Source organism: Rhinopithecus roxellana, chromosome 10, assembly GCF_007565055.1.
Source record: "Rhinopithecus roxellana isolate Shanxi Qingling chromosome 10, ASM756505v1, whole genome shotgun sequence".
Lineage (NCBI taxonomy): Eukaryota > Metazoa > Chordata > Mammalia > Primates > Cercopithecidae > Rhinopithecus > Rhinopithecus roxellana.
This window is the reverse complement of record NC_044558.1, coordinates 27463702-27490034: the sequence shown is the minus strand read 5'-3', so window position 1 is coordinate 27490034 and position 26333 is coordinate 27463702. Positions and strand designations below refer to the sequence as shown.

Here is a 26333-nt window from a genome sequence, read left to right as displayed (position 1 = left end):
TATTTTATTTGCCAGCAACTCTTTTAACCTGAGCTTTGTCTTCCCTATATTTTCTCTACCTTTAATAATATGTAAACTTAGTAATATAGTGGCTAAATAATGAAGTGGCTAAGTGATAGAATCCTAATAACTTTTATAAGAAAACTGTTTTAAAAAGCAATCTTGAATAATTTACATTTCAATTTTAGATTTTTAAGGAAATCTTTTATTTTTTAGATCCTAATAATTTTAAGGTTTCACACACGGTTTGGTTTTTGAATAAAAAGTAAGCAAGGAATATTAAAAGTTTCATTGCCTTAAAACATATGGCACAATTAACTATGTAACTATGTCTATTAGTTTTTCCTAGTACTTTGTTTTGGTTGTTGTTGTTTCTTTTTCTTTTCTTTTTGAGACAGGATCTTGATCTATCACTCAGGAGCACTGGCACATTCACGACTCACTGCAGCCCACTATGCCAGGCCTACTTTTTATGTTTTTTGCCAGTTTATTCTGCCCAATCCTGCTTCTAGGATTCCTAGAATTACAGAAAGCTTGTAAAGATTCAAGAATCAATAAATCATTCCTGTATTTTTTAATAATAATTTATTACTTTAAAAAATAATCAAGAAATATATGCATCACATTTTAAAAATCTGTAATAGTTCTGTTACATATACTAGTAGCAAGCATAATCATTAAATATAAATTCTATACACACCGTATAGCATGACTTTTCTCACTACCAATTTTTCAAAACTATTATTTGCTTTAACCTTTGCCTTCTTTCATACTCTGTGGTTATTAATACCAGGTAGGTGTTACCATAAAAATAAAGCAATGAGTCAGAATATTAGTATTATATTTTTTTCAGTAGCTTAGGTGTGGGATTAATGATGTCATAATGGAATTGGATTATTTGCCAGTTTTTTTTTTTACAATGGTTTTGAGCAAGCCCAGTGTCCTGGAGATGACACAAAATATGAAACACTTGACTGAATAAAAGCATATCCATGAATTCTTTATTCTGTAAGCCAATAAGTGACCATTTATCCATTCAAATTTATTAATTAAAAAGTTACGACTTTAGTACTAGCTATTTGTTAGGCAACATGTTAAAGAATCCACAATGAATCAAAAATGGCATTTGCTCTCATGAAAAAATACAAATCAGAATTCAAAATCAAAACAGGTTAAACAAAGTTTTTAATATACAGTTAATCAAAAAAACATCTATTGCAGGGATCAAAACTTTAAATGCCTAACAGGACAAGGCTTATAAAGAATAAATGGACTTGAAGTTTTTAAAAAGTCACATGACCTTTCCTTGGCTGTCTTTCATTTCCCATTTGACAACGATATAGATAGCAAGGGGTATTTCTTTCTCACGAGGAAAGCAACAGCACAGTGAAAACTAGCCACCCATATTTAGCTTCAGTGTCAGGAAGAAAAGCACTGGTGGAGGCTGTGGCTTCCTGAGAGCCCACACCAACATCTAAAGGGGTCAATTACAGGTGATTGAAAACCCAGAGGAATTTCATCTTAGTATTGCTAAATATTCCATAGATATTCCAATTATTTTAAAAAGGAATTTAAAATTTTGAATTTTTAGGTAAAAGCTCCATATTTCACAATACTTCACAGTGTTGGCTTTGATTCCCTCTCCCTGCTCCCCCTCCTTTCCCTGTTCCCTTTTTTTCCTCCCCGGGATGGTGTTTGGCTCTGTAGCCCAGGCTAGAGTGCAGTGGCCCTCACTGCAGCAGCCTTAGTCTCCCAGGTTCAGGCAATTCTCCTGCCTCAGCCTCCCAAGCAGATGGGATTACAGACGTATGCCACCATGCCGGGCTAATTTCTATATTTTTAGTAGAGATGGGGTTTTGCCATGTTGGCCAGGCTGGTCTCAAACTCCTGACCTAAAGTGATTCACCCGCCTCAGCCTCCCAAAGTGTTGAGATTACAGGCATGAGCCACCGCACCTGGTCTTAGATTTCAAAACAAAGACACAAACCATAAGTTTGCCAAAGGTAACACCTCTGCAGATCAGGTTAGGCTTGTGATTTCCAACCAGTTTGCAGACATCCTGAGACAAATGGGACAGATCTAGCTAATATTTTCAAATTTTATTTTATAGGTATAGTCCAAAGAAATTTGGCAACTTGCCTGATGTCATCCAATAATTACCTGATTGAACCAGGCAAGAATGCAAAGCAACTAAATCTCTATCCAGAGTTACTAAGAAGGCATAAAAAATAATAATAAGTTGCTTTTTCATTTGATAGTTTAAAAGCATTTTCATAGCTATTTTCTCATTGCCAATTAAATCCTAGTTCCTGATCACAGAAGACCGGGGAAAGAATGACTCCTCATCTTTTATGATGTTTCTCTTTAGAAGTTCCCCAAATATGAACTTATTTGAATTATTTTACTACAGTTTACTTGTCAATTCAAATATATCATTTTCATCATCTCAAATACAACTCTTTTAATTTTCTAATAATATTACCTTCTCATGCGGCTCGATCACCTAATCCATTCTTTACTCACTTAACACTATCTGTCTTATCTCCATATGTTGGCCTATAAACATACATATATATATTTATATATATAGATATACCTATAAATATGTGTGTGTGTGTATATACACATATATACATATTCTATTTTAATCTCTGTTCCCATTTCATATTCCACTCTTAATACAGTATTTCTCATGTATGCTTTCTAATTATCCTCATTATTTTGACATCCCACTCCTATCTACAAATGTACCCCTTGGGTTCTGTATAAACTTGCACTATCCAATCTAGTAGCTGTTAGGCACATGTGGCTATTTAAACTTAAATTAATTAAAATAAGAAAGTCAGTTCATCTGTATGCCAGATACACTTCAAATAATCAATAGCAACATATGGCTAATAGTTACTATATTAGATAGTGTAGATATAGAACACTTTTATGAACACAGAAAGGTCTACTGGACACTGGTAGACTAGTAATCTATTTTTCCTTAAACTTATGAACCTTTTCTTGAAGAATACATTTTTCATAAAACAACTTCAATATTGGGATACACGATACTTGTATATATTTATGGGGTGCATGTGGTATTACACAAACATACGGCGTATAATGATCAAATCCGGGTAAGTGGAATATCCCATACTTCATTTAAAAAGAATATCATTTCTTCCTGTTAGGAACATTCCAAATCTTCTTTTCTGGCTATTTTGAAATATACAATAAATTATTTTTAACTATAGTCACTCTATTGTGCTACCAATCACTAGACCTTATTTCTTCTAACGGTATTTTTCTTTCTTTCTTTCTTTTTTTTAGTTTTTCTTAGGTTTCATAAAGGTAGTTTTATCCAAATATTAATTATTGTACATATTTAGAATAAAATGATAATGATGCTATATCTTTTGATGTAACACACGGATTTAAAGGGCAATGGTTTAAATCAGAATACAATTCCCCAACAAACGGCAGTGCTGGCCCAACAGGAGGAACACTAAGTCTTTTTTTTTTTTTTTTTTTTTTTTATACTTTAAGTTCTAGGGTACATGTGCATAACGTGCAGGTTTGTTACATATGTATACTTGTGCCATGTTGGTGTGCTGCACCCATCAACTCGTCAGCACCCATCAATTCGTCATTTATATCAGGTATAACTCCCAATGCAATCCCTCCCCCCTCCCCCCTCCCCATGATAGGCCCCAGTGTGTGATGTTCCCCTTCCCGAGTCCAAGTGATCTCATTGTTCAGTTCCCACCTATGAGTGAGAACATGCGGTGTTTGGTTTTCTCTTCTTGTGATAGTTTGCTAAGAATGATGGTTTCCAACTGCATCCATGTCCCTACAAAGGACGCAAACTCATCCTTTTTTATGGCTGCATAATATTCCATGGTGTATATGTGCCACATTTTCTTAATCCAGTCTGTCACAGATGGACATTTGGGTTGATTCCAAGTCTTTGCTATTGTGAATAGTGCTGCAATAAACATACGTGTGCATGTGTCTTTATAGCAGCATGATTTATAATCCTTTGGGTATATAACCAGTAGTGGGATGGCTGGGTCATATGGTACATCTAGTTCTAGATCCTTGAGGAATTGCCATACTGTTTTCCATAATGGTTGAACTAGTTTACAATCCCACCAACAGTGTAAAAGTGTTCCTATTTCTCCACATCCTCTCCAGCACCTGTTGTTTCCTGACTTTTTAATGATTGCCATTCTAACTGGTGTGAGATGGTATCTCATTGTGGTTTTGATTTGCATTTCTCTGATGGCGAGTGATGATGAGCATTTTTTCATGTGTCTCTTGGCTGTATGAATGTCTTCTTTTGAGAAATGTTTGTTCATATCCTTTGCCCACTTTTTGATGGGGATGTTTGTTTTTTTCTTGTATATTTGTTTGAGTTCTTTGTAGGTTCTGGATATTAGCCCTTTGTCAGATGAGTAGATTGCAAAAATTTTCTCCCATTCTGTAGGTTGCCTGTTCACTCTGATGGTAGTTTCTTTTGCTGTGCAGAAGCTCTTTAGTTTAATTAGATCCCATTTGTCAATTTTGGCTTTTGCTGCTGTTGCTTTTGGTGTTTTAGACATGAAGTCCTTGCCCGTGCCTATGTCCTGAATGGTACTACCTAGGTTTTCTTCTAGGGTTTTTATGGTATCAGGTCTAACATTTAAGTCTCTAATCCATCTTGAATTAATCTTCGTATAAGGGGTAAGGAAAGGATCCAGTTTCAGCTTTCTACTTATGGCTAGCCAATTTTCCCAGCACCATTTATTAAATAGGGAATCCTTTCCCCATTTCTTGTTTCTCTCAGGTTTGTCAAAGATCAGATGGCTGTAGATGTGCGGTATTATTTCTGAGGACTCTGTTCTGTTCCATTGGTCTATATCTCTGTTTTGGTACCAGTACCATGCTGTTTTGGTTACTGTAGCCTTGTAGTATAGTTTGAAGTCAGGTAGCGTGACGCCTCCAGCTTTGTCCTTTTGACTTAGGATTGTCTTGGCAATGCGGGCTCTTTTTTGGTTCCATATGAACTTTAAAGCAGTTTTTTCCAATTCTGTGAAGAAACTCATTGGTAGCTTGATGGGGATGGCATTGAATCTATAAATAACCTTGGGCAGTATAGCCATTTTCACGATATTGGTTCTTCCTATCCATGAGCATGGTATGTTCTTCCATTTGTTAGTGTCCTCTTTGATTTCACTGAGCAGTGGTTTGTAGTTCTCCTTGAAGAGGTCCTTGACATCCCTTGTAAGTTGGATTCCTAGGTATTTTATTCTCTTTGAAGCAATTGTGAATGGAAGTTCATTCATGATTTGGCTCTCTGTTTGTCTGTTACTAGTGTATAAGAATGCTTGTGATTTTTGCACATTAATTTTGTATCCTGAGACTTTGCTGAAGTTGCTTATCAGCTTAAGGAGATTTTGGGCTGAGACAATGGGGTTTTCTAAATATACAATCATGTCATCTGCAAACAGGGACAATTTGACTTCTTCTTTTCCTAACTGGATACCCTTGATTTCTTTCCCTTGCCTGATTGCCCTAGCCAGAACTTCCAAGACTATGTTGAATAGAAGTGGTGGGAGAGGGCATCCCTGTCTTGTGCCAGTTTTCAAAGGGAATTTTTCCAGTTTTTGCCCATTCAGTATGATATTGGCTGTGGGTTTTTCATAAACAGCTCTTATTAATTTGAGGTACATTCCATCAATACCGAATTTGTTGAGCGTTTTTAGCATGAAGGGCTGTTGAATTTTGTCAAAAGCCTTTTCTGCATCTATTGAGATAATCATGTGGTTCTTGTCTTTGGTTCTGTTTATATGCTGGATTACGTTTATTGATTTGCGAATGTTGAACCAGCCTTGCATCCCAGGGATGAAGCCCACTTGATAATGGTGGATAAGCTTTTGGATGTGCTGCTGAATCCGGTTTGCCAGTATTTTATTGAGGATTTTTGCATCGATGTTCATCAGGGATATTGGTCTGAAATTCTCTTTTTTTGTTGTGTCTCTGCCAGGCTTTGGTATCAGGATGATGTTGGCCTCATAAAATGAGTTAGGGAGGATTCCCTCTTTTTCTATTGATTGGAATAGTTTCAGAAGAACTGGTACCAGCTCCTCCTTGTACCTCTGGTAGAATTCAGCTGTGAATCCATCTGATCCTGGACTTTTTTTGGTTGCTAGGCTATTAATTATTGCCTCAATTTCAGAGCCTGCTATTGGTCTATTCAGGGATTCAACTTCTTCCTGGTTTAGTCTTGGAAGAGTGTAAGTGTCCAGGAAATTATCCATTTCTCCTAGATTTTCAAGTTGATTTGCATAGAGGTGTTTATAGTATTCTCTGATGGTAGTTTGTATTTCTGTGGGGTCGGTGGTGATATCCCCTTTATCATTTTTTATTGCGTCTATTTGATTCTTCTCTCTTTTCTTCTTTATTAATCTTGCTAGCGGTCTGTCAGTTTTGTTGATTTTTTCAAAAAACCAACTCCTGGATTCATTGATTTTTTGGAGGGTTTTTTGTGTCTCTATCTCCTTCAGTTCTGCTCTGATCTTAGTTATTTCTTCCCTTCTGCTAGCTTTTGAATGTGTTTGCTCTTGCTTCTCCAGTTCTTTTAATTGTGATGTTAGAGTGTCAATTTTAGATCTTTCCAGCTTTCTCTTGTGGGCATTTAGTGCTATAAATTTCCCTCTACACACTGCTTTAAATGTGTCCCAGAGATTCTGGTATGTTGTATCTTTGTTCTCATTGGTTTCAAAGAACATCTTTATTTCTGCCTTCATTTCGTTATGTACCCAGTAGTCATTCAGGAGCAGGCTGTTCAGTTTCCATGTAGTTGAGCGGTTTTGATTGAGTTTCTTAGTCCTGAGTTCTAGTTTGATTGCACTGTGGTCTGAGAGACAGTTTGTTATAATTTCTGTTCTTTTACATTTGCTAAGGAGTGCTTTACTTCCAATTATGTGGTCAATTTTGGAATAAGTGCAATGTGTTGCTGAGAAGAATGTATATTCTGTTCATTTGGGGTGGAGAGTTCTATAGATGTCTATTAGGTCCGCTTGGTGCAGAGATGAATTCAATTCCTGGATATCCTTGTTAACTTTCTGTCTCGTTGATCTGTCTAATGTTGACAGTGGAGTGTTGAAGTCTCCCATTATTATTGTATGGGAATCTAAGTCTCCGTGTAAGTCTCTAAGGACTTGCTTTATTTTTTATTTATTTATTTATTTTTTTTGAGACGGAGTCTCACTCTGTCGCCCAGGCTGGAGTGCAGTGGCCAGATCTCAGCTCACTGCAAGCTCCGCCTCCCAGGTTTACACCATTCTCCTGCCTCAGCCTCCTGAGTAGCTGGGACTACAGGTGCCTGGCACCTCACCCGGCTAGTTTTTTGTATTTTTTAGTAGAGACGGGGTTTCACCAGGTTAGCCAGTATGGTCTCGATCTCCTGACCTTGTGATCCACCCATCTCGGCCTCCCAAAGTGCTGGGATTACAGGCTTGAGCCACTGCGCCCGGCCGGACTTGCTTTATGAATTTGGGTGCTCCTGTATTGGGTGCATATATATTTAGGATAGTTAGCTCTTCCTGTTGAATTGATCCCTTTACCATTATATAATGGCCTTCTTTGTCTCTTTTGATCTTTGATGGTTTAAAGTCTATTTTATCAGAGACTAGGATTGCAACCCCTGCTTTTTTTTGTTCTCCATTTGCTTGGTAGATCTTCCTCCATCCCTTTATTTTGAGCCTGTGTGTGTCTCTGCATGTGAGATGGGTCTCCTGAATACAGCAGACTGATGGGTCTTGACTCTTTATCCAGTTTGCCAGTCTGTGTCTTTCAATTGGAGCATTTAGTCCATTTACATTTAAGGTTAATATTGTTATGTGTGAACTTGATCCTGTCATTATGATATTAACTGGTTATTTTGCTCGTTAGTTGATGCAGTTTCTTCCTAGCCTCGATGGCCTTTACATTTTGGCATGTTTTTGCAATGGCTGGTACCGGTTGTTCCTTTCCATGTTTAGGGTTTCCTTTGGGCTCTCTTGTAAGGCAGGTCTGGTGGTGACAAAAATCTCTAAGCATTTGCTTATCTGAAAAGGATTTTATTTCTCCTTCACTTATGAAACTTAGTTTGGCTGGATATGAAATTCTGGGTTTAAAATTCTTTTCTTTAAGAATGTTGAATATTGGCCCCCACTCTCTTCTGGCTTGTAGAGTTTCTGCCAAGAGGTCTGCTGTTAGTTTGATGGGCTTCCCTTTGTGGGTAACCCGACCTTTCTCTCTGGCTGCCCTTAACATTTTTTCCTTCATTTCAACTTTGGTGAATCTGGCAATTATGTGTCTTGGAGTTGCTCTTCTCGAGGAGTATCTTTGTGGTGTCCTCTGTATTTCCTGAATTTGAATGTTGGCCTGCCCTACTAGGTTGGGAAAGTTCTCCTGGATGATATCCTGAAGAGTGTTTTCCAACTTGGTTCCATTTTCCCCCTCACTTTCAGGCACCCCAATCAGACGTAGATTTGGTCTTTTTACATAATCCCATACTTCTTGCAGGCTTTGTTCATTTCTTTTTCTTCTTTTTTCTTTTGGTTTCTCTTCTCGCTTCATTTCATTCATTTGATCCTCAATCGCTGATACTCTTTCTTCCAGTTGATCGAGTCGGTTACTGAAGCTTGTGGATTTGTCACGTATTTCTCGTGTCATGGTTTTCATCTCTGTCATTTCGTTTATGATCTTCTCTGCATTAATTATTCCAGCTATCAATTCTTCCACTCTTTTTTCAAGATTTTTAGTTTCTTTGCGCTGGGTACGTAATTCCTCCTTTAGCTCTGAGAAGTTTGATGGACTGAAGCCTTCTTCTCTCATCTCGTCAAAGTCATTCTCTGACCAGCTTTGATCCATTGCTGGCGATGAGCTGCGCTCCTTTGCAGGGGGAGATGCACTCTTATTTTTTGAATTTCCAGCTTTTCTGCCCTGCTTCTTCCCCATCTTTGTGGTTTTATCTGCCTCTGGTCTTTGATGATGGTGACGTACTGATGGGGTTTGGTATAGGTGTTCTTCCTGTTTGATAGTTTTTCTTCTAATAGTCAGGACCCTCAGCTGCAGGTCTGTTGGAGATTGCTTGAGGTCCACTCCAGACCCTGTTTGCCTGGGTATCAGCAGCAGAGGTTGCAGAAGATAGAATATTGCTGAACAGCGAGTGTACCTGTCTGATTCTTACTTTGGAAGCTTCCTCTCAGGGGTGTACTCCACCCTGTGAGGTGTGGGGTGTCAGACTGCCCCTAGTGGGGGATGTCTCCCAGTTAGGCTACTCAGGGGTCAGGGACCCACTTGAGCAGGCAGTCTGTCCGTTCTCAGATCTCAACCTCCAGCAGAGAGACCCACTGCTCTCTTCAAAGCTGTCAGACAGTCATTCGCGTCTGCACAGGTTTCTGCTGCTTTTTTTTTTTGTTGTTTAGCTGTGCCCTGTCCCCAGAGGTGGAGTCTACAGAGACAGGCAAGTTTCCTTGAGCTGCTGTGAGCTCTACCCAGTTCAAGCTTCCCAGTGGCTTTGTTTACCTACTTAAGCCTCAGCAATGGCGGGCGCCCCTCCCTCAGCCTCGCTGCTGCCTTGCGGTTAGATCGCAGACTGCTGTGTTAGCAATGAGGGAGGCTCCGTGGCCGTGGGACCCTCCTGGCCAGGTGTGGGTATAATCTCCTGGTGTGCCCGTTTGCTTAAAGCACAGTATTGGGGTGGGAATTACCTGATTTTCCAGGTGTTGTCTCAGTTCCCTGGCTAGGAAAAGGGATTCCCTTCCCCCTTGTGCTTCCCAGGTGAGGAGATGCCTCACCCTGCTTCAGCTTTTGCTGGTCGGGCTGCAGCAGCTGACCAGCACTGATTGTCTGGCACTCCCTAGTGAGATGACCCCAGTACCTCAGTTGAAAATGCAGAAATCACCGGTCTTCTGTGTCCCTCGCGCTGGGAGTTGGAGACTGGAGCTGTTCCTATTCGGCCATCTTACTAAGTCTTAATATATTTCTTTTATGTGTTTTGTTCATGCATGTTTATACATTCCTCACTTTATCCATTTGCATAAAAAGTACATTTACCTAAACACTAATAGTGATTTCTTAATTTCCAGAAGCTACGGGCAATTTTAATCATTGAAAGGAGAAATAAGAAAAATATTACCTCTGCCAATAACAGTCTGATTTTGAATGACTATGTCAGGCAGTAAATATATGAGATTAACCTATAAACAGAAGGTTCAAACAAACATTTGAACTTAATGAAAATGAGTGAAAAAATTATTGCCCAGGATTGCTCAGTTAATCAGTGACAGCAGAGGTTATGAACTTTTCATGAACCTTACAATACAGGATTAAGGCTTATTCATAGTACTCAAGTCTCATTGAGATTCAGTAGGCTGCTTTTAAATATACCTCACTGTTAACCTAGCTCTAAAATGACTCACTCATAAAACATAACTTCCTGTAAGCTACTTTTTAAAAAGGATAGAATTGTATTTAACAAACAGAAAAACTCTCCTTGTCAAAAATGAATTATAATTTCACACATTTGCAAAAGAACTTGAAACACTGGTATTTTTCTCTTAATAAATAAAGTTTCTGCCCAAGTGTGCTGGCTTACACATACAATCCCAGCACTTGGGGAGGCCAAAGCAGGAGGAATTGCTTGAGACCATGGGTATTGATCAGCCCAGGCAACATAGCAATGACCTTGTCTCTACAACAATTTAAAAATTAGCTGGGCATGGTAGTGCGTGCCTGTAGTCCTAGCTACTTGATAGGCTGAGGCAGAAGGATAACTTGAATCTAGGAGTTCAAGGCTGCATTGAGCTATGATTGTGTCATTGTACTCCAGCCTGGGTGACAAAGCAAGACCTCGACTCCAAAAATAAATAAATAAATAAATAAAATAAAATAAAAATTAAAATTAAAAAAATCACACTCTTTCAAAAGGCATATTTAAAAAAACATCTCTGGTTCTTTTATGCTTTTACCCTTTATCCTTCATGCTTTTACCCTTCAATAATCCTCTCAACAATAAACTTAAAAATAAAAAATGAGGAGAAAATACTATAGAACAATTAACAGTCATGGCTCAGAGAACAAAACATGGACAACTTGTCATTACTAAAATGATAGTATAGCAGACCACATGGTTTCAGAGACTCCAAGTCATACCTCAATAGGTTTTATGAAATTGAATTCTACATCCACTCATTGATTATAATGAGTGCACAAAAGCCAAATGAAAGCACATGTAAGTGACCAAAGAATGGCTGGTGGAGCATCTGGCACATTCTTGGGTATTGGGCAGCTTAGAGTATGCCCTTATTTCACTACACAACTCCTGTGTACAAGTCAGAGATGATTGTGATCTATTCACAGTAACGTGATCTATTTCATCATCTGTGTGCATGGCAAAAGCACAAGCTTTTTCTTAACAGCCATTACTTACTGTAGAGTAAAGAGAAGAAGTGCTGGACACCAGTGATAATGAAGAGCCATGAACTGGAGAAAACAAAGAGAACAACAGAGTTAAAATAATGAGGTCTACTCAAAAACCCCAGCCTTTACAGAAAAAGTAAAGAACGGGTGGTTAGGGAAATTAAGTAATAACAACTGACTATAAGATTCTGAGAACCAGCCTGCTATAAATTTTTGGCAATCAGGACATTGAGACATGGAAGAGCCCCATTCATACTCCCTAAAGTACCTCAGTTGCCAAATTATTAGACAGAAGTCTACAAGCATGAGCCCTACCAGCCTGTTTCGTACACATTGAAAGCTACAGTAAATTCCCATATAATAAATAGAATAGCATGGAAACCCAAACTAAAGTTGCCATAAACTTTTAAACTTTAAAAAACATATGTACTTTATTTATTTCATTTGTGTCCAACAAAGGTCCATTTTCAGATTTTTTTTCCCCATATAATTTCAGGGAAATAAGTACTTTTATCTAACGTGTTATTACAACATTATCTGTGATGCATCAATCATACTCTTATAAATGTGGAATTACTGTTCCTTTACTAATTTTAGTAAGAGAAAAATACTCTTTTTTTTCAAGGTGGTGTCTCAGAGAAATTGAGAATGGAAATGTCACACTGGCTTTTATCTATTTCAAATACCTTTATAAACATTGGCATTCTGCTTTATACTTCTGTACTTCCAATGTACTAAACCCAAAAGGTGGATAAAATGGTGCTGAATAATATTTGCAGAAAAGTTTATCCTCTTTTTACTATGGAGTAGTATGGCTATTTCTGCTCATTGTGCATTAAACAAACATTAGTTAAGCATGAACAATGTGACAAGCTGTTGCTAGATCCTGGAACTACAAAAATAAATAAGATAAAATCCCAAAAGCTCAAAAAGAAGATATAATGTAAACGCTATTTACAATAGAGTACTATGAATGCTACTGAGATCAATATGGTGGGTACTACAAGGACATATGGGAGGTGCTTAAGACCTGATCAGGAGAGGACTGGAATAGCTGCACTAGGTTTGTGGCAACATGGATGAAAACAAGGGGATGGAATTGAAGGATACCAGGAAGAACCTTTTTAAAACTGAGTATATAGATGTGGTCAAAAGAGGAATAAAGAACCCCCAGTTTTCTAACTTGGGCAAAGCTACTACTCTATGTGATGTGTAAAATGTTGGTATTTGAGTCAATTATTAAAAAAAAATTCTTTCAATCTCTAATAATACCCTCATAAACTAAAGTGTTACCCTGATGTACCAGAAGAAAGGTGAACAATTAATCAGGTGATCTCATTCTCATTCTTTTTGTTTATGACCTTAGAACATGTGGCTCAGTCTCTTCATCTGTCAGTGTGAGCATTAGGTAGGATATCAATAAAGTTACTTCAATCTAGTTCAATAAATCTTGAATCTAGATCACCATTTAAGAACTAGAATAGGTCAGTATTCAATGCATGAGCACAAAAAAGCCATCTTGCCCACTTAGGCTAGCTTTCAGAAATTCAGATTATTTAATCCTCATACATTGAAGGTCAGAATTTCCCAGTATATAAAAATCACTTTATTTGTAAATGCTGCACTCTAGAAAGCCATCTGTATGCTTACCAAATTATTTTAAAAGTATTATAAGAAGCCTATCTGTGAAGAGAGCAACAGAACCATTTCAGAAAGCAGTGTCCTCACATTTGAGAATAATTGTGTTGTCTGTCTACATGGCAACAATCAGTGGAGTCACTGGATATAATTCACTGTCTGTCATAGTGAACTTAGTGGTTTGTTTAATATTGCAAAAGGCAATGACAACTCTTCTCTACTGATTTAGTGCCAGTATATTAAATCCATAGTGGTGACCTGAAAAACATGAGTCAATTTTCATTGCTGCCTAACCCCTCAGTCAGAAGATACTTTAAATAAGAAGGTAGGAAGGGAAAAGATAATGGAACAGAATTGTTCTTTACTCTCATATTTCATCCTTGTGACAAGTCTATGAAGTTACAGATGCAGAACTTAGGGCTAAGAAAGTTAAGAAACTTGCCTAAATTTACACCACAAATAAATGGATGGCAAAAGGATTAAACTCTGGTATATCTTAAGATTTGGAGACCTTTCTTTTAAACATAATTATTAAGGTTAATAATTTCATTCTAATCAATTTGAATTTTATGTCTAGTTTTATTTTATCCTCAGCTGAAATGCTTTATAATATGTATGCTCTAAGTTTTCTTTATGGATACTAAAAAAAAATTCATTAAATCAAAGAGAAAAGTCTCTCAAATTTTGTTAAATTTGACATTTGAGCTTCTAAAGTTTAGAAAAATATTTATATTTGAGCATCAACTCAGCTTCCTGAAGTTTTCAGGCTGATTTATTTAGAGTGTTTACATAGAACTATATAACTATAAAGATATTTATTAGGTTAGGTGACAATTTTATTGCCATTGGATGAAGAAATAATGACTTATAAGCAAAAAAGTAGGTACAATGTGAATTCTAAAATGATATAACAAAAAATTAGCACGAGAGGGAATTTCTGGGAATGTAAATCATCAACATGTGGTATTTTCATAAAATAATGTTTCTGGTTTGCGTGTCTTTATGGCTCTTTAACCGAAATGTCAAACAAAACATTTGCTCTGTTATTTGATGCACCTGGGAAAATAGTTTCTATGTATATTTCTGTATTGGAAAAGTAGATGTAGTCTAAACTCTTCTACAGCCAAGTATTAATTTAAACAAATTCTGCCATATTTCCAAATGCATAAATAAATAGAAGATAATCCAGAATAAAACTTCTTCAAGCTTCTAGTTTCCCAAATGATAATTACACTAATTTATTTTCCTCTTCAGAAATCTTTGTGATGTGAGTGATTCGATGGTTTCCCTCTCAGGGTTTAAATAAAGTGATTTCATTTTTATTCCCCCCCAACACTTACCTTCTTCCATGCTGTCTCTGAATGAGCCTGAATGACTGATGGCACGTGGTCTTTCCTCCAGAGAAGTGGCACTCCCACAAAGCTGGGAGTCATCATAGAGATCGAAGGAAGAGTCTTGGGCTGGGATGCTATTTGAGCGCATCATGCTGGGCCCAGGAAGGTTAAATTGAGATAAATTTGTTGGACTCACTGAAAAACAAAGCACACAGAGCCTATTACTCTGAAGCTTGAAAGATGAAAATAGCAGGTTGATAGAAAGTAAGAACATGATCCCAATTCTTATGAAAACATGAATGTATAGTGAGTCCCTACTTAAGGTAAGAGTCTGCCTCTGAAATATCCAATAACAGATCCCACTGAGTCCCTCTTTTCCTCTGGCACTTTCATGGCAGGCCTTATGTCAATTTCTAAAGCAACAGTACACAAAACCAACAGGTCACCTCTACTGCTCTTGCTAGAAATGTAATAACATGGTATTTTCTGCTACCTGTTATGAAGAAAAGATGGTCTTTCTAGAGTTTTCGGTTTTCTCTTAAAAAATAATCATCACTTTAATGGAAAAAGCAACACCAAAAAGAAAGTAAATTATAAAACATCTAAATTTCCCAAGAAGGGCTTTTAATGCTTCCAGGCAAATACTCTCAGTCATTTCAAGCTCTTAATTGATGTAAGTTCATGATTAGGACCATCATTGTTATCAAAGTTAGGTTATAAGGAGATAGCATGTAATAAACATTTTTATAACTAAACACAATGCCATAAGGTTAATTATATGAAATGATTTTCTACTCTGTTTAAGATGAGCATATCACGATGAGATGGTCAAAAGTCGCAAACAAGTTATATTTCCAAAGAAGTATCTTAAGATCTTAAGTCTGTAATTTTTGATAAGAATTTATTTTCTTCTTCTTCTTTTTTTTTTTTTTTTTTTTTTTTTTTTTTTTTTTTGAGACGGAGTCTTGCTCTGCCGCCCAGGCTGGAGTGCAGTGGCGCAATCTTGCTCACCACAAGCTCTGCCTCCCGGGTTCACACCATTCTCCTGCCTCAGCCTCCCGAGGGGCTGGGACTACAGGCACCTGCCACCACGTCCAGCTAATTTTTTGTATCTCTAGTAGAGATGGGGTTTCACCGTGTTAGCCAAGATGGTCTCGATCTCCTGACCTCATGATCCATCCACCTCGGCCTCCCAAAGTGCTGGGATTACAGGCGTGAGCCACCGAGGCTGGCCAAGAATTTATTTTCTTATTGCGTATTGCCAAATAGTCCTCATCTGGTAGTCATCAATTTAAGAAAATATTTGGTTGATTGTATGTATAACTGCATTGGAAAACAATACCGTTGTGAAATTTGGAATAAAAGCAAAGCAGAAAAATTGTGAAAGACATTCTAAATGTTCATATTTAAGAAAAGCAAGTTTGTTACTGGTATATGAGAAAGAAGGCAGGAGCCTCTTAAGATATAAAAAGAACTACTGAGTATTTCCAAAACTTTGGGGAATCTGTCTGTGGCTTAGAGTTGTTCTGACATCACTTCAAAATTTACTAAGTTTTTTTCTTTGACACAGGCACTAAACTTCTTCTTCGTACAAGTACTGGCTCTCTAAACAATGTAAAACAGGTAAAGTATACCCAGAGGTTACTGGAGATAAGTATCTCATATTTGGAAGGCACTGCGCGTGATAATTCTGATATTAACTGAATTAACACACAGAACAACCCTCTGATAAAGCCAGTTATTGACTGGAGTAAAAGGAAGCATAGGACTAAGAATCACATATTTAAAATGTAATGGAAAAGGAAAAAAATACGAATCTGCAAAGTGCACAATCTATTGGAAAAAAAAGAAGAAAGGATGGAAAGAAGAAAAAAGTAAAAAAGGGAGATGGAGGGGATCTGCCTATTTTTCAAGAACATTCCTTCAGCCTGCAGTGACCATCAGTACCATTTCGGTCTGATTAGTGACAACAGCCAGTAGGTACACTGTAGGACATTCAAGACTTAAAATGTTTATGTTTAAGGTGGCAAGATTGGGGTAAGTCACCCTATTCTTGGCTCACAGTATGAATGTACTCTTGTTTAAATTAATGAAGCATTAAACAAATTTGCAAGGGCATCATTTTAGTATATGTATCTATAGGGTTAGAAGGATATTTTATTTGCTTTTTGGCTTTGTATAATTCTTACCTAAATGATTGCAGAGATGTCCAAGTGAAGTGTACTTCTACAATTTCAATACATAATACTTAGCTCTATCAAGATGAAACATTAATGAGGATTAGGATAGATTTTAAAGGGAATAGTTTGCATTTACGAACACTTTTGATAGCTTCTCCATCAGAAATTACACCCAACTGCTTAAGAGTGTTCAGTTAAGTTCATAACTATGACAGATCTGGTTTTAGATGTTGTAGTTGAATAGAAGGAAAAATATGACACAGTCTCTGATTTCAAGAGTAGCCAGTAGGGCAGATGTCTGAAGAAGGAGAAAAGTTAATATGTAAAATAGAACAAGAGAAACTATACAATAGAAAACAAGACGAATTGATGGGTGCTGACGAGTTGATGGGTGCAGCACACCAACATGGCACAAGCATACATATGTAACAAACCTGCACGTTATGCACATGTACCCTAGAACTTAAAGTATAATAAAAATAAATAAATAAATAAATAAATAAATAAAAATTAAAAAATAAATAAATAAAATAAAAATAAAAATAGAAAACAAATGTAACACAGACAAAGAGAACTTTTCGAATGGAACACAAATTGGTAAAGATCTTCTAGTGGTAGTTTTGCTTTCCATCTGCTTTGAGCAAATAACCCAATCACTACCCTTCAATTATTTTATGAACAAACAATGGAAGAATAAAAGGCCTGTAAGATCCATTTGAAGCCAAGAGGCACACAAGAATTTCTAAATAGAAGAGAAATCGATGTGGCAATGTATCAGGAAAAAGAGGGCTACCAACTTTGTCTTAAATTGCATTTGCATAGCCAAGCCACTAATCTTTTACTAAGATTATATACTTATTTGTAGTAACTTGAGGAAAACAGCACCCGATATAAATGTGGACTGGGTTTTTATGATATTATTAAATACTATTATTCTGAGACAGGGTCTCACTCTGTCTCCCAGGCTGGAGTATGCAGTGCCACGATCACAGCTCACTGTAGCCTCTAACTCTTGGACAAGGGATCCTCTTGCCCCAGTGTCCTGAGTGCTGCTGGTATTACAGGCATGATCCAATGTGTCTGGCTGGACTGGGTTTTTAAATAACCCCAAGTCACTCTCTACCTTTGCATCTATAGCTAGACATTAAGTAGTGAGTTTATTATACTGTTTTAGACATGAAGAGCTGTCTTATGCAATCTAACTTTGACTTATTTTGTAGAATCTGGATATATATAACTAGGAACAATAGGTGAAGATTCAGGAAAATTTTATTTGATCTCTCTCTTTTTTTTTTTTTTTTTTTTTTTTTTTTGAGATGTAGTCTCGCTCTTGTCACCCAGGCTGGAGTGCAGTGGCCGGATCTCAGCTCACTGCAAGCTCCGCCTCCCGGGTTCACGCCATTCTCCTGCCTCAGCCTCCCGAGTAGCTGGGACTACAGGCGCCCGCCACCTCACCCGGCTAGTTTTTTGTATTGTTTTAGTAGAGACGGGGTTTCACCGTGTTAGCCAGGATGGTCTCGATCTCCTGACCTCGCTATCCGCCCGTCTCGGCCTCCCAAAGTGCTGGGATTACAGGCTTGAGCCACTGCGCCCGGCATTTGATCTCTTAAAGAAAGAATTCCAAAAGTGTTATTTCTAGATTTTAGTAGTTTCTGTCATTGGTAGGTTTAAAGAAGAAGCTAGAGATGTCATAAAATTTTACATAAGAGATGAAGGGTTGAACCAGATGTGGTCTCTTCTGACTGTGAGATTCTATGCTTCCAAAAGAATAGAAGACAGGAGTTTATTCTGAGAAGGTTGAAGGGTGAGCACGAAGATGGGAAAGGATTCAAGGTAGAGGAAGGCTTGAGTACAAAAGCATAGAAACTGTTCGTATGCAAAGGTGTTTAACAATCACTGTATGCAAAAGGATTCATCTAATTTAGAGAATATTAGATGGATATTAGAAGTGACAGGTTGACATTAATGTCCCTGCATGTAACCCTTGTGTCAAGGTGAAAAATGAATCTGAGAAATTGTTATCACTCATGGGGGCATGATAATGAGTCTCACCAGGTTATGAGATGGCTCACAAGAACTATGACTTCTTCTGTTTCTCTTCTATTTAGAAATTCTTGTGTGTCTCCTGGCTTTGAATGGATCTTAGAGGCCTTTTACTCTTTCATTTTTTATTCATAAAAAAACTGAAGGGTAGTGGTTGGGTTATTTGACCAAATGAAGTTTCATCCAAAGACTTTTTGATTTATGTAAGTTATATTTTGTTATTCTTTCTTGAATGGGAATGGTTTGTACTAGGGCTAGCACACTGGGAATGACACACAAACGATAGTTTACTGTGGCAGTAGCTCACAGTAGTCTACTAAATATGACATATTGTAGTGATCTTAATTTTCTACTATATGTTGTGATATTTTACAGTAATATTTTTAAAAATTTTATATGTTAACACATTTTAATTGGTAGAAAGAATAAAGGAAACATGAATACTGCAACTTTTGAACATTAATAATAATCCTGTATCTTACTGATTATTCAGAAAAGATAATGGTCAAATGAAAAATGTGTGATGTTAAAAGACAACAAGAGGACATATTCAAGGTAATTACATATATATATAATTTAATAATAAAGTAACTTTAATTTATGATTGCATTTTAAGAGTACTTATTTTCTTGCCCAATAAAGAGGTTCACGTGAACTGTAAATACAATAAAAACTCTTTAAATATTACATTTTTGAAATTAATCCTTTTTTCCACTCTGAAACAATACAGCAGAAAGGTCTCAAAAAGCCTCATTTGAAGCCATATGTGCTTCTAAGATCTGGGGAGGTACATGAGAGTGAGTTGACACGGATAGGAATATCTTCTTTTATACCTCCCAATGGGTGAAAATGTTGAGACATAAGGGAGTCAACAGAGTAAGATCAATTTCAAATCTACTGCAATTGTCTACAGTTAAAAAAGCTTCAGCAATGACAATGTCCCTGAAAATGAGAGACAGATGTAGGAGATATTCTGAAGATAAAATCACAGTATCCTGTCTACTGAAAATGTACAATATGAAGAGCACAGTTTCAAGTAAGACCATTGATTAAACAGATTTTGCACTAGAGTAGAGAGAAGGATGATACGTGAAATTATAAGACAAATAGAAGAAAAGAACTCAAGAAAAGACTTTGATATGAGGTGGCTATATGGTCTAGCACATTGATGGGATTTTAGTTTTAGAACTGAAAAAGGTCTCAGACAGAAAGTGAAATGTTGATTTGAGGGATCAGAAGTAAAGTTGTGAATGAGAACACAGAAAAAGGATTTAAGATAAAAAAATGTCTAAAGGAAAAACAACTTGGTAAACACATAAATGTAAGGAGGAGAGGGAGGATGAATTGCATTGCCCAAGGTTTGCACCTAATACCTGGAACAATTATTAATATAGTCTCATTCACTCTCAAAAGTGACCTTGTGTCTACAACAAATGATACAGCTTTGTTAAGACAAGCAACCCCAGGAGAAAGAATTGTAGTTGGAAAAGTATGAAGAGAATCAAGAGGACAGTGTCACTTAAGTCATTGCCTGTCTGATACAGTTGAGATATCTCTGACATAAACCACAATAGATTAAGGGGGCAAACTCACATCCTAGAAAGGTAAACTTGACCTTTCAGACTGGGTTTCTATAGCAATGAAATGTAAGGGATGTATTTGATCAGTGGTTTTCTAATTCATCAGAATATTAAAGCTCTACAGAGAGCTTTGTTATCAGTAAAAGTATAATTCACATTTCATTTATTAATTGTGTTTTAACTGTGAAAACTACATAATAAAATACATTCCCAAGTGTGCTACAGAATCACTCATTTTTTAACACATTGTGACCATGGACATGTTGGCTTCAGTTGCCATGTTAACTTTAATGTATGCAAATCTTAGAATAAACTTATCTTTGCACAAATATTTGACATTTGTGGTAAATGAGACCTTGATAAAAATCTCATAGTTTTGTGCTAGTCTTTTAAAAATACAATCTGTGAATGTCTTTCACAAAATTCTGTGGTTACTGTCTTGTGAATTACTACTCAATTAAATGTAGACAAAACTCAGGCATATCTGATGAATGCTACTCTATGATAGTGTGAAACATGCTTTCCAATAAAAATAATGATTTGGCAGAATCTATCAAGTCTTACACACGTCTCCATCTTTATATACACTATATCCATCATTCTTTACAATATGACCTACGTATTATGTATCCATTCAAGAGATAACAAAATTAGTTTAAATGACTTCACCAATGTCAGACATAGTAAGTGGTGAGTCTTTTTGCTCCTAAAGAATAATGAAGGTGGATCTAATCAGAATAATAATGGTGAGGAAAAATAGAATAAGGAGTCAACTAATCAAATTAATGTCAATTAATGAAAAGAATTGATAGGAGACATGAAGTACTTAGCAAGCTTATAGCATTTTAGGTGATTTGGGTGTGTTTTAGATGTTGTATAAAACTATTTTGTCTCATATTCCTATGACTTACACAAACATTTTAAATTCATTTTTTGAAGTTAAGGTGTTAGGCTTTTTACTTTTTAAAAAAATCAGCTGCAACTTAAAGTAAATAAAATCTATACATTCTTTGGCATTATAGGCAAAGACTCTTATCACTATTATATTATTAGGAAACAAAAGCTTGGTGTTTGATATGAAATCATTAGCTTATATGAAACCATGACCAAAATAATTGTTTTCAATTGCTAAAAGCCCTACTCAATACAGTGGGAAGGGTTGCAATAGAAAAGACAAAGCCTTGAGTCTTGTCCTGGCTGAAAGCTGGAAAGTCCAACTAATTGAAAAATGTGAATATTCTATAGGTACATGATTAGAATTTTTTTTCCAGTGAAAAGAGAAAAAGTAATGAGGCCCTTGGAACCCTCGGCTTGGGAGAAGGGAAGAAGAAGGAGACACTTGAGGACCCAAGGTGCTTCTCTGTGGAGATGTGGTCCATGGGTGCAGGAGCCCTTGGAGGCTGCTGCCTTGGCACTGCTGCTGGCCAACACAGATGTATTTTTGTCCAAGCTTTGGAAAGAGGTGCTGGAGTACCTGGAGAATATAGACCTGAAAACACTGGAGAAGTAACCAATGACTTTCAAAGCAAAGGAGCTATGGCGGGGAAGAATGGAATTGTGATTGTGGTTGTACCAGGCTGTTTTCTCTGGCAAGAGGGGGCTGCAGACCTGTCGTTCCTCAACCCAAGTTGGACGAGCTGGGTGTCCCCCTCTATGCAGTTGTTAATGAGCAGGTCAGGACTGACATAAAGTTTTTCCAAACTTGTTTCAAAAGAGAAATCCTCCTAGATGATAATAAAAAGTTCTATGGTCTACAAAGACAGAAAAGACGATGCTTATGGGATTTAGCCCTCTGGGAACATGGTACAACTACTTCCAGCCTGGAATTGAGGCTTCCCTGGAAACCTGGAAACCCAAGGCTTCATCCTCAGGGGAGTTTTTGTGGTGGGATCAGGAAAGCAGGGAATTCCCGAACATGGAGAAAAAGAATATGGAGACAAAGTAAACTCACTTTCTGTTCTGGAAGCTGCTAGGAAGATCAAACCAGAGACTTTGGCCTCAGAAAAAGAAATGATTGCATGAAACTGCCCAACTCAGAGAAACTATGAGCATTCATTCACCTGTGTTCATGGAATGTGTTGTCCCCATTTGTGTCCCTAAGGAGTTAGAAACCTGCATTTATCTTATTCTCAGTATGACTTACTAACATATTTTAATATTATACTCTGTTTAGGCCCAGTAAGGCAAAATAGTCCCAAAACAAGACTGGCAAAAAGCTAAGAAAGCAGTGAAGTTTATTCAGCTGAAACCTGGAAAATACAAGGCTCAAAATTGACTGTTGTGCCTCATTACAAATGTGTATGGTGTTTGAGTTCTGTTCATTTTCAGGTCTTCAAAAATCTAACAAAACTTGATGATTGACTTGAAGGTTAGAGAATATAAGGTTTTGGCTTGTGTGTTTTCTATTACTAATTTTTTATATAATGTCAAAGTAGTACTTTCATGATGGAATTGATGTACTCTGGGATAGTTTAACAAAGGTAAATTATAAAGATCAAAACTCATCTTTATGTACAAGTTTTTCTGATAAACGAATGATAAAAATATTTACCATAAAAATAATGAGAACACTTTGTATGTGACTTTATAGAAGATAAACCGATTTTTAAAGTCATTGAATCTATTAAATGGTATCTGGCATATTGAGCTTTAATTATTTTGTTACTCAGAGTGTTTTTAATGACATTTTATGCATATTATTTTATACTGTATATAAATGATGCTAAATACAAAGTAACCCAATGACTATGTTGGTAATTTGTTTTTCATTGTATCTATCTGAAAACGTTCAGAGTATTGTCTTAACAGAAATTCTTGTATGCATTTTAAGGAGTTTTAATTTTAACAATGTTAAAAGAAGTTAGCTTGGAGTCATGGAATTACATATCTTTTTCTTCCTAATTGTTTCTATTTTCTACAAAAGACTACTAATTTTGTTTTAAGGATGTTTTAATATTTCAAGCAAATAAATAAGGAGATGCTTTCCTGTTTTTTAAGAGGATTCTAAAATGGAGTGGAAAGGTCCCTGGGCATAAAGTCAGATGTTCTGGAACTGATTACTGCCTCAAATCCTTAGTAATGGTAAGACTTTTTCAAGTCAAGTGACCTTTCTGAGCCCTGAGCCTAGACTAGAAAATAATCACAGTATTAACCTATGTTAAACATTTGTCATGAGCAATAAACAGTATAATGTTTGGAAATTATTCTGTGAAGAGTAAACAATGACACAAATGAAAGGTATTGTTAAAGTGCCTTTATCCCTCCCTTTAAATGAAAACGTGTTGTGTTTTCATTTAAAGGGAGGGATAAAGGGAGAGATTCCTGGGTTTCCGTGAGAGTGGGTGGTGAAAGAAAACAAAATCAATATTTTAGAATATTTTACCCAAGTTAGAAAAGTGGTATTTTCCAGCTGCAGAAGATGACATGGCAGAAGGCGAAACCAGAGGTGACTGGTTGCCAGTGTCCTGAAGCCCTCCAGTAGAATGAGAACGCAACCATTCTTTGCCCTCTTCTTGGTTGGCCTGCCGAGATGATGGGGTATATCTGCAAAACAGCACAGCTATGACACTTAAGCACATCTACAAGGGAAAGGCAATGCCAAGACAGGAAAACAATTGAGAGGAGGTTACTATTCAGAATGAACAATAATTTCAAACAGATTGAATCTAATTATAATTGCTCAGTTCTTCCAGATGATCTTACACCATCTGTTTGAATCACATAGGAAAAAAATAAAATAAAGGGATTTGAGGAGAAAATTATGCTTCTATCAGATATGCGGTTGGAAATCATAAGCAATGAGCAGACAGCCAAGTTAATTGAGAACTCAAAAGCACAGGGCTAGAAAGGATGTAAAGAGGGTGAAAACGTGGACTACAAATGGAGGACTGTGGTGGGCCAGGGCCAAGAGAAATGAAGTGATGGTCACAGAAGGTATAGGGAAATGGAATACATATTGTCAGCTTTTTTGTTTTGTTTTGTTTTGTTTTGTTTAAGGAAAAACAGTTCTTTTGTTAAACTGCCACTTGACATCATGCCTAGATTACAAAAATAGGGAGGGAGATGTGCTCGCTTTACTGGATAATAAATTTCTGGAACGAAATATTAAAATGGAATAATTGCCAGCTATTTGCTATTGCTGAATAATTGGAAAGAAAAAATAATAACGGAGAAAGACTTAGTTTTGCCATTATTCACTGTTTCACCAAACTAAGTATATTTTCTTTCGTAAGTAAATTCTTAGCACCAAAGTAGCCAACTTTTCATATGCATACAGTGTTATACCTCTATTAGTAGTTCATTCTATATGCCTTCCTCAGATAAAAGCACACAGTAAAAGATGACCATAAGTTAAATTTTTATTTTACTTTTTATTATGGATGGAATAATTATTTTGAGATTATTAAATGATATTAGATTAATTCATATTTAAGTTGATCTCAGAGCAGCACCCCTGAAAAATAGAAATTAAAACAATTTTGAGATTTTATCAAACGGATTTTATAAAAATCATGCTTTAATTACAGTGTTTGTCCTGTGATGATGAAAATATGTTTTCTTTGATTCAGATTGTAGCATCCTTCAACCTTTAAACATTAACTGCCCACATCTGTAGACTCTATGGGTTTTGAGGATTTGCAAGCATATGCCTCCAATAGGCAAAAGTTAGAAGAGTTAATTTTAATTTAATTTGTTGAAGTGAGTTCTGCATTCTACCAAAAGTTGCTGCCCCAAAAAAGCAACCCCTGGGACAAGTTATTTTATTTTATTTTATTTTATTTTATTTTATTTTATTTTATTTTATTTTATTTTATTTTATTTTATTTTTTAGCATTATTTCTTCAAAATAGTGATATTCACATTGGAATTTATTTAATTTGAGTGACAGTCTCAACCTCTACTAGTATCTCTACCTAAGGGGCTATCTCAACAACTGTTTGGGCCAGAGAAACCATCAAAATTAAAAGTGATTTCATCCTCAGTGTCATGTGCTACACTGCAAACAAACAAAGAAGGAAGAGAGACAGCACACAAAGTTTACATAACAACAGAGAGAGGCAGCAATTGTGCTGAGAGAAATATATACCTTAGTCCCTTTTTGGGTAGTGTATTTCTGTCAAGCTGCATGCTGTTAAAACAAAGAAAATCCCTAAGGACATAATGTAAACAAAACTTCCAAATTACACATCCAACAAAAATGGTTCTCTGAACTACAAAAAATAATTTTTTGGTAACACACATATAATGCTTAACTAATTGAAAAAGGCCAACTAAAGGTGACAAGATGTCTATTCCCATTACACATGTTGAGTTCCTTTCTAAGGCAGTACCAGTCAATGATAGTTTACTGACAGGATTACTAGAAAATAGATTAAATCATGTTAGCATAATTTTCCTCTGAATTCTATTGATTAAATACTATCTTAGTTTTTCCTTCCCTATGCAACTGACTAGATTTTTGCTATGATATCACATGCAGAATGAGATAGATCTGCTCTGGCTAAGTTAGAGTGACAACTTCCAATGGACAGAGATGGTATAAAACATCGTTTAATACTTATATTTTGTCTTCAAATTATTTTTAATAAAAAGGCATGTTTATTTCCCATTTACACATGTGAAGAAAGATATATGAGTCTTTGCTTAAAACTTAATTGTTTCTAGTATCATTTATTTAAATATTTTAATGAAATTAAGTGATACCATCTTTTAGAAATCATAAATTAGGTATTTAAAAGGCTGTACATTTTATCATCTCTATTTTAAGGAATTCACAATTGGTAACAAGAAGAAATGAAAAGGTACATCTAGAGAAAATGAGAAATGGCCTCTCTAAAAATACAGGAAGAGGATATCAACAACTAAGTGGGACAAGTCTAGGGATTTCTTTTATAATCTCTGGCATGTAGATAAGCAAAGTGTAAAATTAATTTAAAATGCAGAATTATAGCTTTCTTCCTTTAGGACCTTGAATGATCAAGATTAAATACACAGGGTATGCATAATGGGGATGATATAACATGAATGTAAAAAGACTGACTTGAAATTTAATCACTCAAACCAAAGCTAAAATGTTTTCTTCTATGTGTACTCCATTATTAGCACTGCAAACAAAAGCA

The 26333-nt window shown here is 36.3% G+C and overlaps 1 protein-coding gene and 1 pseudogene across 2 annotated transcripts in view; one reads left to right on the top strand and one right to left on the bottom strand.

Moving 5' to 3' along the window:
• Window positions 1-26333, bottom strand: part of NAV3 (neuron navigator 3) — a 392378-nt gene that overhangs the window by 71180 nt on the left and 294865 nt on the right. For both annotated transcript variants that reach the window (XM_010359591.2, XM_010359593.2), the window contains exons 17-20: window positions 25301-25342; window positions 23597-23757; window positions 14418-14606; window positions 11450-11502 (exon numbers count right to left, since the gene is read on the bottom strand). In XM_010359591.2, coding sequence (XP_010357893.1) covers window positions 11450-11502; window positions 14418-14606; window positions 23597-23757; window positions 25301-25342 — 445 coding nt within the window. The remainder of the gene's footprint in view (window positions 1-11449; window positions 11503-14417; window positions 14607-23596; window positions 23758-25300; window positions 25343-26333) is intronic.
• On the top strand, window positions 18408-22236 carry LOC104659534 (annotated as a pseudogene).